Below are 13,768 nucleotides of genomic sequence, written 5' to 3' on the forward strand. Positions count from 1 at the left end.
CCAGTTATCCTCAGTCATCCAGTGCTGTCCACAAGGAATTACAGTCGTTGCTCCCAACACCTGCTCTCCATGCGGCATTTCTGTCCTCTATTGAGATGGTTAAATAATTCGGGTCATTCACTTCTATTCTCCTAGATGTTTTAATTTGTCTCGCTCTTTGCAGTTTCAATTGTGTTATATTATTTACAATGTATGTTTACATTACTAGCTAAAGTTTATTATGTTTTTGATATTTCTCCGTGTTGAGATATTTGTTTAATTTAACTAAAATGTGTGCACTCACATACAGAACATTGTAATAATTTGAATAGACATATTTATTATTCATCACAGGTTTAAAAACACCACATTATATAAGAAAATATTCGTTAAATATGTCTGTGTTATACATACATATTTCATGATAGATATTTCAGTCTTCGGTACTATACGCAGTTAAGGCTAAAAAGGCTTAACAGTGGCACACTTGCCATATCAATTCTTAGCTTGCTTTGACTTTTTCTATATCGTCTGCTAGTGATTGAATTGATAACGGTTTTTTTCAATTTATGAAACTAGTTAAAAAATCAGTCACTCTAAATACATCAAGAATTATATATTATGTACCTAAACATAATCATGGTTATGAACATTCCATTGTTTTTAACCTACACTTAGACCTTTGTATTTTTTATCATCGGGATATAGTTTGGTAGGTTAAATCACATTATATCGTATATTCCTTGGTCAAAACAATAACGTTTAAGGAGAAAATTGGAACCAAAATGTAAACAATGGCAGAAATATCGAATTTTATTATTAAGCTTACAAGCGTAAAACCATCGTTTCTTTCACGTTCATGAATAATTGTAAACGATAGTGTCCCATATCATATGTTGGTAGTATGTAAGGTGAAATATTGTGTAATAGTCTAAGAGCTACTGAACCCTCCGAGTAACGGTGTTCCTGTAAGGCTAGAAATTTGTAGAGTGATGATTCATAGCACACCAAGGCCAAAAATCATGACCTGGCAGGCATCTGCCCTGCACGTCATCATCACTTTTATTTCTTAAAATGTAAAAAAAATAGGAAAAATAAACTTCCTGCTGTAAGCTTCAAAATTTAATATCATCTATTTTATTTATTGATAATTATAAAAAAAAATTGCCAGGCGATTAGAGTAAGCACAAGTACCTGCCAGGTGCATCGAGAACTGCACATTTTAGGAAGAAAAATAAACTTTCTTCTGTAAAGTTGAAATTTAAGTATATGTTTCAGTATATCATTTAGAAGAAATGTGTACAATGACAGGCGGTTCTGAACAGCATAAGACCTTGACAGGCGAGGGGAAAGATGCTAAGAGCCTGCGAGTGTCAACGATTATTATATGAAGACGAATCCTACTTTTGAATTACTACGCTGCATATTTTGAGTGACTTTGAAAATTTAAATTTTATATTATTATTTATTGCTATCTTGAGTAATGTGAAGGAAATACTTTCGAGGAAGGTAATGTGTGTTATTTATTTGGATGCTATGCGGGTGTTGCTATACGCTCTTTTGTTTGATAATGTAATAAGTAAGTATGAATATGTACATATGTGCAAATTTTTAACGTATAATAATATTATTATACATGTGTAATTGATTATAATGTTCATTTTATGTATTATTGTAAATTTAAAGTGCAACTTGCTTAAAGCTGTGTTGCTGGGTATCGTTGAAATGATTTATACTCGTAACTTATTGGCGTCATTTGAGGTGGGTTCCTAGTTTATACTACGTAGATTGGTATATTTAAGTGTATAAGTTTATAAAGTGTTACATAAAAGGTGTATATTGTTTTCATGTGGTAATCTACGTTTTGGCCGGAAATGTGTTGTAGTGAGTAGATTAAGTCATATTCTTATTTCTTTTTTTAAGAATGGCTGTTTTTGTTTCTGATAAAAAAAAATGAAAAAAGAATTATCGATGCGTTTTTGTTTTCTGTTGTAATAAATTAAAAATCTACATCCAATATGGCACCAACAATTTTAAAAATGGATCAACATTTCTGAAGTATACGAAAAATTGGGAACCTAGATATGTTAAAGCTTACCAGGATTTCATGCATTTACCGGTTGCGATTTTAACCCGTCCTTTTTAAGAAGAGGAAAAAAAGACCTTTTAAACTATTAGAAAAATCTCATCAGTATCAAAAGGCATTTGCAGCATTAGGAAGTGCAGAAATAATAGAGAAGAAAGAAGAGATTTTTTCAATACTAGAGAAATTTGTGTGCCAAATGTACGGTTGAAAATGTCAAAAATTAAATGAGGCACGTTATGAGAAGTTCCTTACCACCTATGACACGAATAACACCAAAATATTTATGAAAAAAATAATAAGTTATGATGCACCAAATCTACCACCATGTCAACGCGAACTGCAACAACAATTATTAAGGGCTGCATATATTACAAATATCTGGCGAAATAGTCATTTAAAGGAACCAACGTTTCTTACTCCTGAAAATAACGGTTGGAACTTAATCGATGACCTCTACGATTTCAATTGGTTTCAAGGGGATACGGTTCCCTCTTCTATATATGACATATTACTACAAGAACCAACTAATGCTGATACTGCCGAAGCACAGTCAACTGAAACTGAAGAATATATTTCAGGTAATATACAGTTGTTTGATTCAATATACTATAATTGAACGCGATATTCCATTCTTAATCACATTATTAATTGATTGAAATATATTTTTCTTTTCAGAGGAGGAAGAGTCGGATGAAGATGAAAAAAGTAGTAGTGAGGAAGTGTCGGATGAAGATGCTAATTAATGTGAAAAATAATTTAAATTACATAACAATTAGTAAAAGATATTGCATCTTTTATTTTTTTCTTTCATGTCACTGACTCTACATGCAATTACGTTACGCCTCTTACTAGCACGTTCTGAGCATCTTTCCCCTCGCCTGTCAAGGTCTTATGCTGTTCAGAACCGCCTGTCATTGTACACATTTCTTCTAAATGATATACTGAAACATATACTTAAATTTCAACTTTACAGAAGAAAGTTTATTTTTCTTCCTAAAATGTGCAGTTCTCGATGCACCTGGCAGGTACTTGTGCTTACTCTAATCGCCTGGCAATTTTTTTTTTATAATTATCAATAAATAAAATAGATGATATTAAATTTTGAAGCTTACAGCAGGAAGTTTATTTTTCCTATTTTTTTTACATTTTAAGAAATAAAAGTGATGATGACGTGCAGGGCAGATGCCTGCCAGGTCATGATTTTTGGCCTTGGTGTGCTATGAATCATCACTCTACAAATTTCTAGCCTTACAGGAACACCGTTACTCGGAGGGTTCACTAGCTCTCCAGCTATAACAAATAAATAAGTTATTTATAAATACATAAAAAGAGTTTAAAACGGTTTGTTGATGCAAATCCTATAATTAAGTATGCCTCATTAAATCATGGAATAGTGGATCGTTTTTCCAACGACGCAACGATAAGAACGTTTGTGGTCGTTCGTAAACTGGTTGATTTAACATTTTAATTTTGGCTAGTTGATTGAATGTGCGAGGAAATGTAGTTCATGAGTGTAACAAATAAGTTATTTATTAACACATAAAAAGAGTTTAAAACGGTTTGTTGATGCAAATCCTATAACTAAGTATGCCTCATTCAATCATGGAATAGTGGGTCGTTTTTCCAACGACGCAACGATAAGACCGTTTGTGGTCGTTCGTAAACTGGGTGATAGAACATTTTAATTTTGGCTAGTTGATTGATTGTGCGAGGAAATGTAGTTCATGCGTAAATTATTGGACGTCAACGGGATATGTAAACGCGTGAACGAACGCCTAGTCGCGTTACACGTGATTGGTACCGAGAAAAAAAAGGCGTTAACGCGTTTAGCGGTTGAAATAAACGGTTAGTTTATTCAACCCATCTCTAATAGAATTAATGACATTTGTTTGTGTGACAGATAATGTGAAGTGGCTGTATTTGTGATTCATTGAGTTTAAAAATCTGTTTTTAATACCCAGGTATTTTAAGACTCGTTAAATTTTGAATATCGCAGGATAACATTAACAATAATTTATAAAAATGGGTGAAGCGTGCCAGGCCTGCCTGACGAGAGTACCTCATGCAACCTTAATCGCTACAATAATGTGTTGTTTGGGCGTGGGAGTGTTTTGTGGCACAATGTATAGAGGATCTTCTCTTTCTATCCTTATGTTTGATGAAGTATTCCACTTTCGTCTGATTTGGATTGAAGCTCTGCAGATGATTTTCATCGTGGGAAGTGCTTGTATGGCAGCACTAGGATTCATGCTCCTATGCTTAGGTTGCCTCACTACAGGTGCAACTAGACAAAGGGTATACAGGGCATGGAGAGCCCGAGTTGGAGGAAGAATATCCTGTGCTGTGTTCATGGTCATCACTTACATCTTGACATTTGTCTGGATAATACTTCTAGGATTCTTAGTGATAACAACTTTCTTGTTCACAATTTTCTGGAAACTTTGCTCAAAGCCAAAAAACATTGACTTATCAACATGCATCGACTTTACCCAGTTTGATTTTATGTTTCCTTCAGTTGTCAAACAAGAGGATATGAGAATATGTGAAGCTCACAAAGTTAAACTTTTCTGCAAAGATTATGTTGAGAAAGCAGAATTTATGTTCATTCTGGCAATGGTTTCATGTGTACTAGTTATATTGAGTTTGGTGCATTATTTAATGTGCTTATCTGCCAACTATGCACACATCAGAGATCATGACAAATTCCAAGAATTGCAAGAGCTTCAGTATCTTGCTAACAATGACATGCATTCATCTAAAGACAGATTCTAGTATATGGCCCGTGCGCCATTACTGCGCTCCCTCGAAGCCACAACTAAAATGTGACAAAGTTAAATTGTAACTGCATTGATTGACCATAAAGTGTTCACTGACAAATTTAGGTAAAATAAAAGACTGATGTCCAGTGGGTGGCATTCAATGATGATTAGTAAGATTGGACTTTGCATTTACATATCCCATTCCTAATACTTTAGAGTAGTATTATAAAATTATTTCTTTTGCACATTTTCTTCCATTTATATCTTAGTAAGATACTTTAAAATCTTGTGTCCTCTTGACTATTTCGTCCATGAAACATTCCGTTACAATTAAATATATATGTGTATAATTTACAGTGATAGAGCAAGGAAGAGTTATACATCATCAGGTCAGAATACCTATATGCTATGTATTGTATAATTTACATCCCAGCTTATTTAATCTTTTTTCATATAATAATAATATGAGCATGTATATGTAAAGGTGCTCTGTAAAATTATGACTTATTTTTTACTTTTTTAGTATTACTAAGTACATAATTACTGATGTAATTTTATTTCAAATTACTATAGCAGTCTTAAATAAACAACTCATCAATATAGAAAAAAAGGCAGCTTGTGTGATTTTAGTTTGCATTTGAATTATAATAAATCTATTTAATAGATTGTAATGGTGTATGTCTGGAATCTATTGAAATAGTAATTACAAAAAAACATTGTAATTTTTAGTAGGTAATTAATTATAATTAACTTATATATTATACTATAATTATAAATAATTACCTAAAATTATTATTCTTTTAATATATCTATGATTTCAAGTTTCATTTTAGTTATAAGTACTACTAATTATTGGTAGTGTTTCTGTTTTATTAAGCCCTATTAAGTTGCAGTGTAGAAAAATATTTTAAATAAAAATTTAAAAGATATGTTCAGTGTTTAAGTACAATGTTTTTACTATAATAGGGTATAACTCAATAGAAAGTTTTAACATTAGTCAGCACAATTTGATATCAGGATGTTTTATTAATAAACTGAAGCATTTATGGTATGTTATATTTTTTTATAGCTCACTATTATATGTATAACGATGTTTCTTCACAATTTTAATACCACCTTTACCAATTTTTTTTGTTACTTTAGAATTAAGTCATAGTTTAATTAGAAATAAGTTTGTTAAAAATAAATCATTTTTATAAGGTAGCTTCTAGGTAACTATATTCCTGATGTTGAAAAATATTAATGTTTTTTTACTCTGATATGAGGAGTGAAAAATTGTCCAAGGCCTGTGTAGATGTTTTTTGCATTATTACCCCTTTTACATCAATTTATGTATTCATTGATTGATATAATTTGTACTGCCTAGGATAAGTTTTGTAATTTAATAAATGTTCATTAATTTAACTCATATTTTTGCTTTTTTTAATTAATGACTTTCTAAAACACAGAAACCTGAATGGAAACTTATTGATATTTACATTTCCGTTTTCCAATTACAATACAATTTAAGTTGATTAAAGGTTCCAATGCTAATTGATTTGATTTTGATGTATGCAATCTTCAGATTATTTATATGCAATTTCAAATAAAAATACATGATATTTTATAGTAGAGATTTTTCGGATTTCCTTCGAGAAATAAAATTAACGGGATTTTTCGTTTTAGTCGTACGCGGCTGCTCCAATTTCGGTCATAAATTTTTTGTATCTTCAGTTAAAATATAATGAGAGCTAACAATAATTAATTAATTAGAGGACATGAACCCTGAACATCATTCTCCCTTTTTGAACACATTCTATTTAATATATTCTATTTATCCGACGTCCACTTGACATACTTATAGCTGTAATGGCCCAGGTCAAATACAATTAAACCTAATTTCCATTGCTACATAGGTTACGTGACTGGTGATCTCGATGAACTGTTCGTTATAGTAATTTTCCTTGTTGCAAATATGCATCTACTTAGTAAATACTAATCTAGACGCTTAAGATGGAAGTACTTAGATACATACGTCAAACATCAAGTTGACGCAAAAGACAGGATTTTGTTAGCTTAAACTTTTAAAATATAGGTATGCATCTTATTAAATTTCCAACATTTTATTTTTTTCAAACCAATCTCTGTCTTGTCCTTCTTGTAACTGTCCTTTACCAGGAGATTAGAAATTTCCTTTTGTCGTAGGGACGTATAGGTACATCATCAAGGAAATAGTTCCTAAACTTTGTAGGTAGTAATAAAAAGATATACCTACCAGTCGTTATAAATGTGAAAATATGTATGAATTTTTGATGCTTGTATACAAAACTACTGAGGAGATCTTAATGAAACTACAATGATATATATAGATGAGAGTAGTGTCTAGTGCCTACTACCTACTTTAATTAGACACCTACACACTCTCGGTACACGTATACTTTACATAAATCCCGGTGCATAAACCGCGATTGAAATCGCGGGCAGATGTTAGTATATATTATGTCATAAACTTATTCAAAATCGATATGTCTTAGGTTTTATTTCTCTAAATTAGATGATTGTCTTGCCTTTCATGATTCTAGGCCAACGGGAAGTCTCGCTTTGGTTGCTATTACACGCCTCATAACAGCAGTTGTATCAGCGAAGGTCAACAAATTTCTCGCTGACTGAGTTTACAAGTCCGACTTAGATTAGAAAATATTTATTAAATAAAAGTTATACCTACAAAATGTTTTATGTGAGCCCCATGGCGGTATGTGTCTCTGTAAGAACGCCGAAGGGCGGATAATATTATTTGCTTAGTCTATCGTACATACCTACCTTAAAATCCCGCCCCTTTCCCCTTACCAACATCAATGCACACCTAACCTACCTACTACTTTCGCTTCATCCACATTCATGCATATAACTCTTTATGCAGTATGCTCGTTATATTGATGTCAGAAGTTATTTATTTATCAAAATTATCTCGAAAGCTTGTAGGTAATGCTTTATTTTGTTGTTCTGTTGATCGAAGCAGGTACCTACAAACTAATGAAACCCCAATAAAAACTCCCTATGATTCGCCATTACCTTAGCTGAGAGCCATTGAGAGCTTTCCCATAGATGAATCTCCAATATCGTAATTACATTTACATAATATGTTTCTTATAAGGGCATATATGGAATGTTTACGATCTATAGATAGGTAGGTACACAGTTTATGACGTAAACCTGACACCTTTGTCTCCTGCGTAAATACCTAATTCGATTTCCAAGAGACTAGAATGAGTAATTCATAGTTATATTAGCCACTTATAAGGACATGAGGACAGGGGAAACCGCAACAGGGCAAGGCGGATATAGGTAGGGAATCCGCAAAGAAGGGTGGTTACAGAAAACGAAAAAAAAATTCTATGAAGGTGGTATAAATTTGATATAGGTAACTATGTTTGTAAAGATAAGATAATACTCTACTAATTTAAAACTTACATACATACATACATATGATCACGTCCATATCCCTTGCGGGGTAGACAGAGCCAACAGTCTTGAAAAGACTGAATGGCCACGTTCAGCTATTTGGCTTAATGATAGAACCGAGATTCAAATAGTGACAGGTTGCTAGCCCATCGCCTAAAAGAGGAATCCTAAGTTTATAAGCCTATCCCTTAGTCGCCTTTTACGACATCCATGGGAAAGAGATGGAGTGGTCCTATTCTTTTTTGTAATAGTGCCGGGAACCACACGGCACCCATACACCCATAGAAATCAGGGCAACACCTAATGGTAAGGCTAAGTAAATCTTTTTGTAGCATACACCTGATACACCTACGTTTGATATTTACGTTTGAATAATGATTCAATCCAATAAGTTATTATTTAATCAAATAAGTTATTATTTTATTAAAAAATTATATTGTTGTGCCGTGTGGTTCCCGGCACCAATACAAAAAAGAATAGGACCACTCCATCTCTTTCCCATGGATGTCGTAAAAGGCGACTAAGGGATAGGCTTACAAACTTGGGATTCTTTTTTAGGCGATGGGCTAGCAACCTGTCACTAGTTGAATCTCAATTCTATCGTTAAGCCAAATAGCTGAACGTGGCCATTCAGTCTTTTCAAGACTGTTGGCTCTGTCTACCCCGCAAGGGATATAGACGTGACGGTATGTATGTATGTATGTATGTTTATTAAAAAAAAGAAAAGTCTCTTCTGTTTTTCTTATACAATTTACCCAAAACCTTAATTCATAAAGTAAATTAGTAGATAGGTATATTTACCTACACTTACCTACGACTGGGGCAATCGAAGCATACAAAATGTATAATGAGACCACATCCCATTATTATATGTATACAGGCTATTCCGCACTCGATTAATATCTTTAGCCTCGAAACAGCTTTCTGAAGATCCATTACTCCAAAACAGACAATAAGAATTCCGCATGCGCCGATGGTCGCCCTCCGCGAAGGTTTCTAGGTGATCAACGCCTCGTAAAACAAATTGACCTTTAAATCGTCTTGAAAGTTTTTGTAAACAAGGACAGAGAGCCCTAACAAAGTTGCTGCTTGGCAAACTGTTCACATTTTTAAAGAAGGGAAGATAGAGCAAAATATTTATAAAGATCAAAATAATTTATTAGTACTAACCTATACTTTAAGTCCTAATAAATCATTTATTGTGCCTCTATTATTTCGACCCGCCCCTGCTTCGCACGGGTGCTAAGCTGATATCAAAATATATTACAGAATGTCTTTGTTTCCTCGTTAACAGCATCTATTCTTTACATTTTTACTTATTTATTGTCACAAAGTCCTATAGGGAGAAGCGCGCGCCTCGACGCATTATTTATGGGGACGTTCCGCCGGCCGGCCTGTGCCGCCTCCACCGCGATGTCTTTACTTTTTGAATCTACAAAATATTCATTATAATTACATGCTGTAAAGAGCAATATTATTCCATATTAAATGCAAAATATATTTAAGGTACTGAATTAGAAAAGGATTGATGCTGCATGCATAAAATCGCTTCATAAATAAGCCATTTCTTATCTATCGTAACAATAAAGTATAAAAATTGATTATTGTGGGCTACTATCCCTAAGAGACAAACATTCAAACACAAGTCCGTTGTGTAGTTTTAAAGATATAAGCATACATACAAAAAGACGCGGGAAGCGACTTTGCTTTATACTATATACCTAGCGATAGTGATTCATGGGTGCTACGGAACACTATCGGGCGCTTCTTTTCTCAGTGAAGTTGTTTGCTTTGTCACCCACGCATCAATATCTCACCACGATCACAACTTAAAATACCGAAACTGGCAGAGTAGGGTTACCCTGTAATCATGTATGATGCGTATGTGACGTTAACAATTATGGTAATTTATGCAACACACCGATCCATTTCCAATAAAATCACAGTACCTACTTACATGTTTTATCGACACGGCGGCGTGAATACACGCTTTTGGCTTTCGCGGGATACAGTTAAGTTCGAAGTTCAATCGTAGGTGTAGTCATGCATATACTTCCGTGGTGGAGAAAAAAGAATCAAAACAAGTATAAGCCGGAATTCCCTTGGCTGAGCGACCGCCGCAGACAGCCTCTCGAGAAATCAGTCAATTGTATACCATCGACGCAGCCGTATTCAGACGACAGGTATGTTAAAAATACTATTTTAATTATATTTTAACGAGTATTGCTATATTAACTAACGATTTAATATCATGATGATGAAAAAGATTAATTGGACTGCAATGTGGTGTCGTCAGACATTGTTCATTATTCCCGCATTTTGTCATTTACTTAATTTCATTCAAGCTAGCGTCACATTAGTTACGATATTATTAAAAAAAGTACACAAAAGACAAGACGTTTACTAGTGATTGTGAAGTATATACTTAAGTAGATATCTTAACGTATTTTGCCTCGTGTCATCGATCGTGCAATATACATATTTAGGTAATTTTTATAATTTTAAGAATTTGTGACAAAACTAACGGTCAAACGGGAGACAGTCATCTTTATATACCTACTCCCTTTAAACGTTATCGTATTTAATCAATAAAATGTGAAATAAATTACCTAAGTGATACATTTAAAGTGCCTGCAACCGCAAATAGGTGTATTGTTTAGTTGTTTTTGTGGCGCGATAGGCACATAAAGTGATACGGTGTTTCTTAGGTAGGCATAATGTCTTTCAGGAGAAAATTTTCTTTTAGAACAAAATCTCATTTAGAATGTAGTGATAAAGAGATGCTAAAGGATGTGGCACCACACCATATTAAAGATAACGAGATCCACGACATTTGTGGCGACTGCCCACCGCCAAGACAATCACTGTCTGAAGCCGTTGCTATTGCTGTTTCGGGAAATGGCGAAATTGAGTCTTCAGTCGATGATCATTCAAGCGTGTCGCAGTTAACAGATAACAAAAACTCAGTGAACACTCCGCTACAGATTTCATCACCAAATGATTTAGAAGATAAGATTGTCAACGAGAGAAATTTACGTGACCTTGCGGACCGGCAATCGAGCAGCCGGTGAGTATTATGACAGGATACCTGCTTTATCTCGTATTGACAAAGTGAATCGTATCGATCTTCCTAAATTCTAAACAATCACTCGCGTCTCTATAGTCGACAATGAGGTGTGTAAATAATTGTGTAGTGACGGGTAAAAACGGTAAACAGTGTGTCGAATTTTAAGGAGTAACAAAATGTGTTGCTATTAATTAGCTGTAAGTACAAATTAACCGATAAATACATATAAGAGTTTGTGCTCTATTTGGACCATACATTGCGCCTCTTCCTTTGGGAGTATGCAAAAACTACACCTTTCTAGGTACTTCACAATCCTCTCACACTTCTCTGTTTTGTGCCGGCAGCCAACCGTTAAAACTTTCCCTTATCTTTTCATGGCTTGTAACTTGTCATTTACAAAATGTGTTTAGCTTTGTTCGTACTAAGCGGATTTCAAGTTTTGAATGCATTGTGTTGACAAATTTTCCCGCGCAGAGTGTAGGTACTCGTACAGGGAAAAGTAGTGTTAGGATTTTTCTTTTAGAACATTGGCTAGCACCTGTCTTATACGTCTCGCTTAATTTGGCTTTTATGTCTTGTTAGCTCACTCTTACTCCATAGAGCTTATATACTACCCGATAACTATTGAAAATTACTAGATATTATTCCTTTGTATTCAAATTAAATGTGGTTGACCAACAGACAACCTAATTAAGTGCGGAAGTTGTGAACTCATAAAGGGTCACGATTTTCTAATTTTAATGAATACAGGTAAATGACGACAGTTTAAAAAAAAGACAATTCCAAATTTGTACTTTTTAATAAGTAATATATCTTATTATTCATGAGTTTATTTAGTATTAATATATACTTATTTGTTAATAAAACTAGGGAAGAAATCGTTAAAAAAGACTTTACATATATAACTACCTACCTAATTAAAAAAATATGAACTTTCGGGTGGCATTATTTTTTCATGAGTAAAAGGTCGGACTTACGAGATGTTTTGCTACTTACCTACTCGTTTTTGATCCGATCAAAACAAAACCTGTTCAAGTTCAGTGGTAATTTTCTGTAGACTCGAGTTGAGGTGTTAAGATGTCCAGAATATACCTAGCTAATTCTTAATTGTATGAATCGGTTAGTTCACTTCTGTAGTTGAGACAGATTCATTAACACATTGCGGCTTCCAATTGAATGAACAATGCATTTCTGAGGTTTTTTAATATGAGAACTGTTAAACTAAAACATTATACAATAATATACCTAACATAAATATTTATTAGAAGAAAGTATTCTTCATAAATCTGTTGAGTAAAATTTCATGATATCGACTGTTCCAATCAAAACTACATTAGTATTTATAGATTAAAACATACGATGTTCTTAACATACCTACTTGGAAATTAAAACAAGTTGAACAGGATTTCCAGTCACGGACTCCAGTATTCTTCCAAGCCTGAGTCCGAACGAATCATTAACAATGACTGTGTCATTGTTTTCAGAAATGGTTTAGAAACTACCTACGTAGGTACCTACATAACTATTAAACGGATTAAAAAATTGTACGCAATTCATGACAATAGCCTCTGTTTCGATTTCGTCATAAAACAATTGTCAAGTTTTTACTTCTTTCTTTGTATCAGATCGAGATCAATTTATAATTTATCTATATCACTTCTAGTAGTAACACATTAAAGGAAGCTTCAGTATTACGAGAAATAATAAAACGTAAAACTTCGTTAGTAGTATCTACTTCCCTCACGAACTTTAGTGAGTGTAGCAATTTTTTTTGTGCAGTAAAAGACGTAGGCTTTGCATGCCGTGAAATGGTTTAGCTAAAATTGGCTCTCCTTGTGAACTTAAGTCATTTATTAAGTAGAATACCATTTACCATGACTCACTACCGCCAGTGGAAATAATCCAGGGTTAAGCACTTTGTTGATTTATCAATTTAATGTTTAGCTTACATTACATTTTTACTTTCCCAAGTTAACTATTTGTACTTAAAATAGGTAGGTACTTTGTACACACATAAAAAAAAGAAATAGTCAAACTCTCGATTATTAAAGCCGGTATACATTGTGTTTACATACTGACTCAAAATGTCCATTATATCATAAACCATACATTTATATGTGTTATAATAGATAGATAGTTGACATTTGACATTACATGCATTGTGTATGAATTAAATATAATGCTATAATGATTTTCTTAGATAATTATGTTGTATAGCTACAGTGTGCAGACAACATATTGATCATAATGATCATCTTTGACGATATATTATGTTTTGCACACCATACTACAACCAACCATGGCTCTACCAATCTTCCGGTTATACGAGCCGAATCATGGTAGAAGTGCGCTGTTAGAATTTTGGGACATTCTCGTTCCTCAAGACTAGTGGTTTGGGCTGTGATATGACAGGCAAATTATTGTCTCTGACCTCTT

The 13,768-nt window shown here is 33.6% G+C and overlaps 2 protein-coding genes across 6 annotated transcripts in view; both read left to right on the top strand.

Annotated features, from left to right (window-relative positions):
* Nucleotides 1-13,768, top strand: part of LOC106138395 (multiple C2 and transmembrane domain-containing protein) — a 28,909-nt gene that overhangs the window by 5,205 nt on the left and 9,936 nt on the right. Inside the window, exon 1 of one of the 5 annotated variants that reach the window (XM_013339531.2) lies at nt 10,187-10,448. The exons of 1 other annotated variant lie outside the window; for it this stretch is intronic. In XM_013339531.2, the coding sequence (XP_013194985.2) occupies nt 10,309-10,448 (140 nt within the window). In that variant the 5' untranslated portion in view covers nt 10,187-10,308. Of the gene's footprint in view, nt 1-10,186; nt 10,449-11,007; nt 11,333-11,362; nt 11,530-13,768 lie in introns of those variants that run through there. 3 more of the 5 variants (XM_060954588.1, XM_060954591.1, XM_060954592.1) reach the window with 3 other exon arrangements.
* Nucleotides 3,941-6,232, top strand: LOC106138400 (neuronal membrane glycoprotein M6-a). The gene has a single exon (XM_013339539.2). It carries the CDS (start codon nt 4,088-4,090, stop codon nt 4,835-4,837), a length of 750 nt encoding a protein of 249 aa, XP_013194993.1. The 5' UTR covers nt 3,941-4,087; the 3' UTR covers nt 4,838-6,232.

This window comes from Amyelois transitella, chromosome 4 (genome assembly GCF_032362555.1).
Source record: "Amyelois transitella isolate CPQ chromosome 4, ilAmyTran1.1, whole genome shotgun sequence".
Classification (NCBI taxonomy): Eukaryota; Metazoa; Arthropoda; class Insecta; order Lepidoptera; family Pyralidae; genus Amyelois; species Amyelois transitella.

What these genes read in the sequence shown, in the direction of transcription:
- LOC106138400 (XM_013339539.2), top strand. Translation starts at nt 4,088, where the DNA reads ATGGGTGAAGCGTGCCAGGCCTGCCTGACGAGAGTACCTCATGCAACC.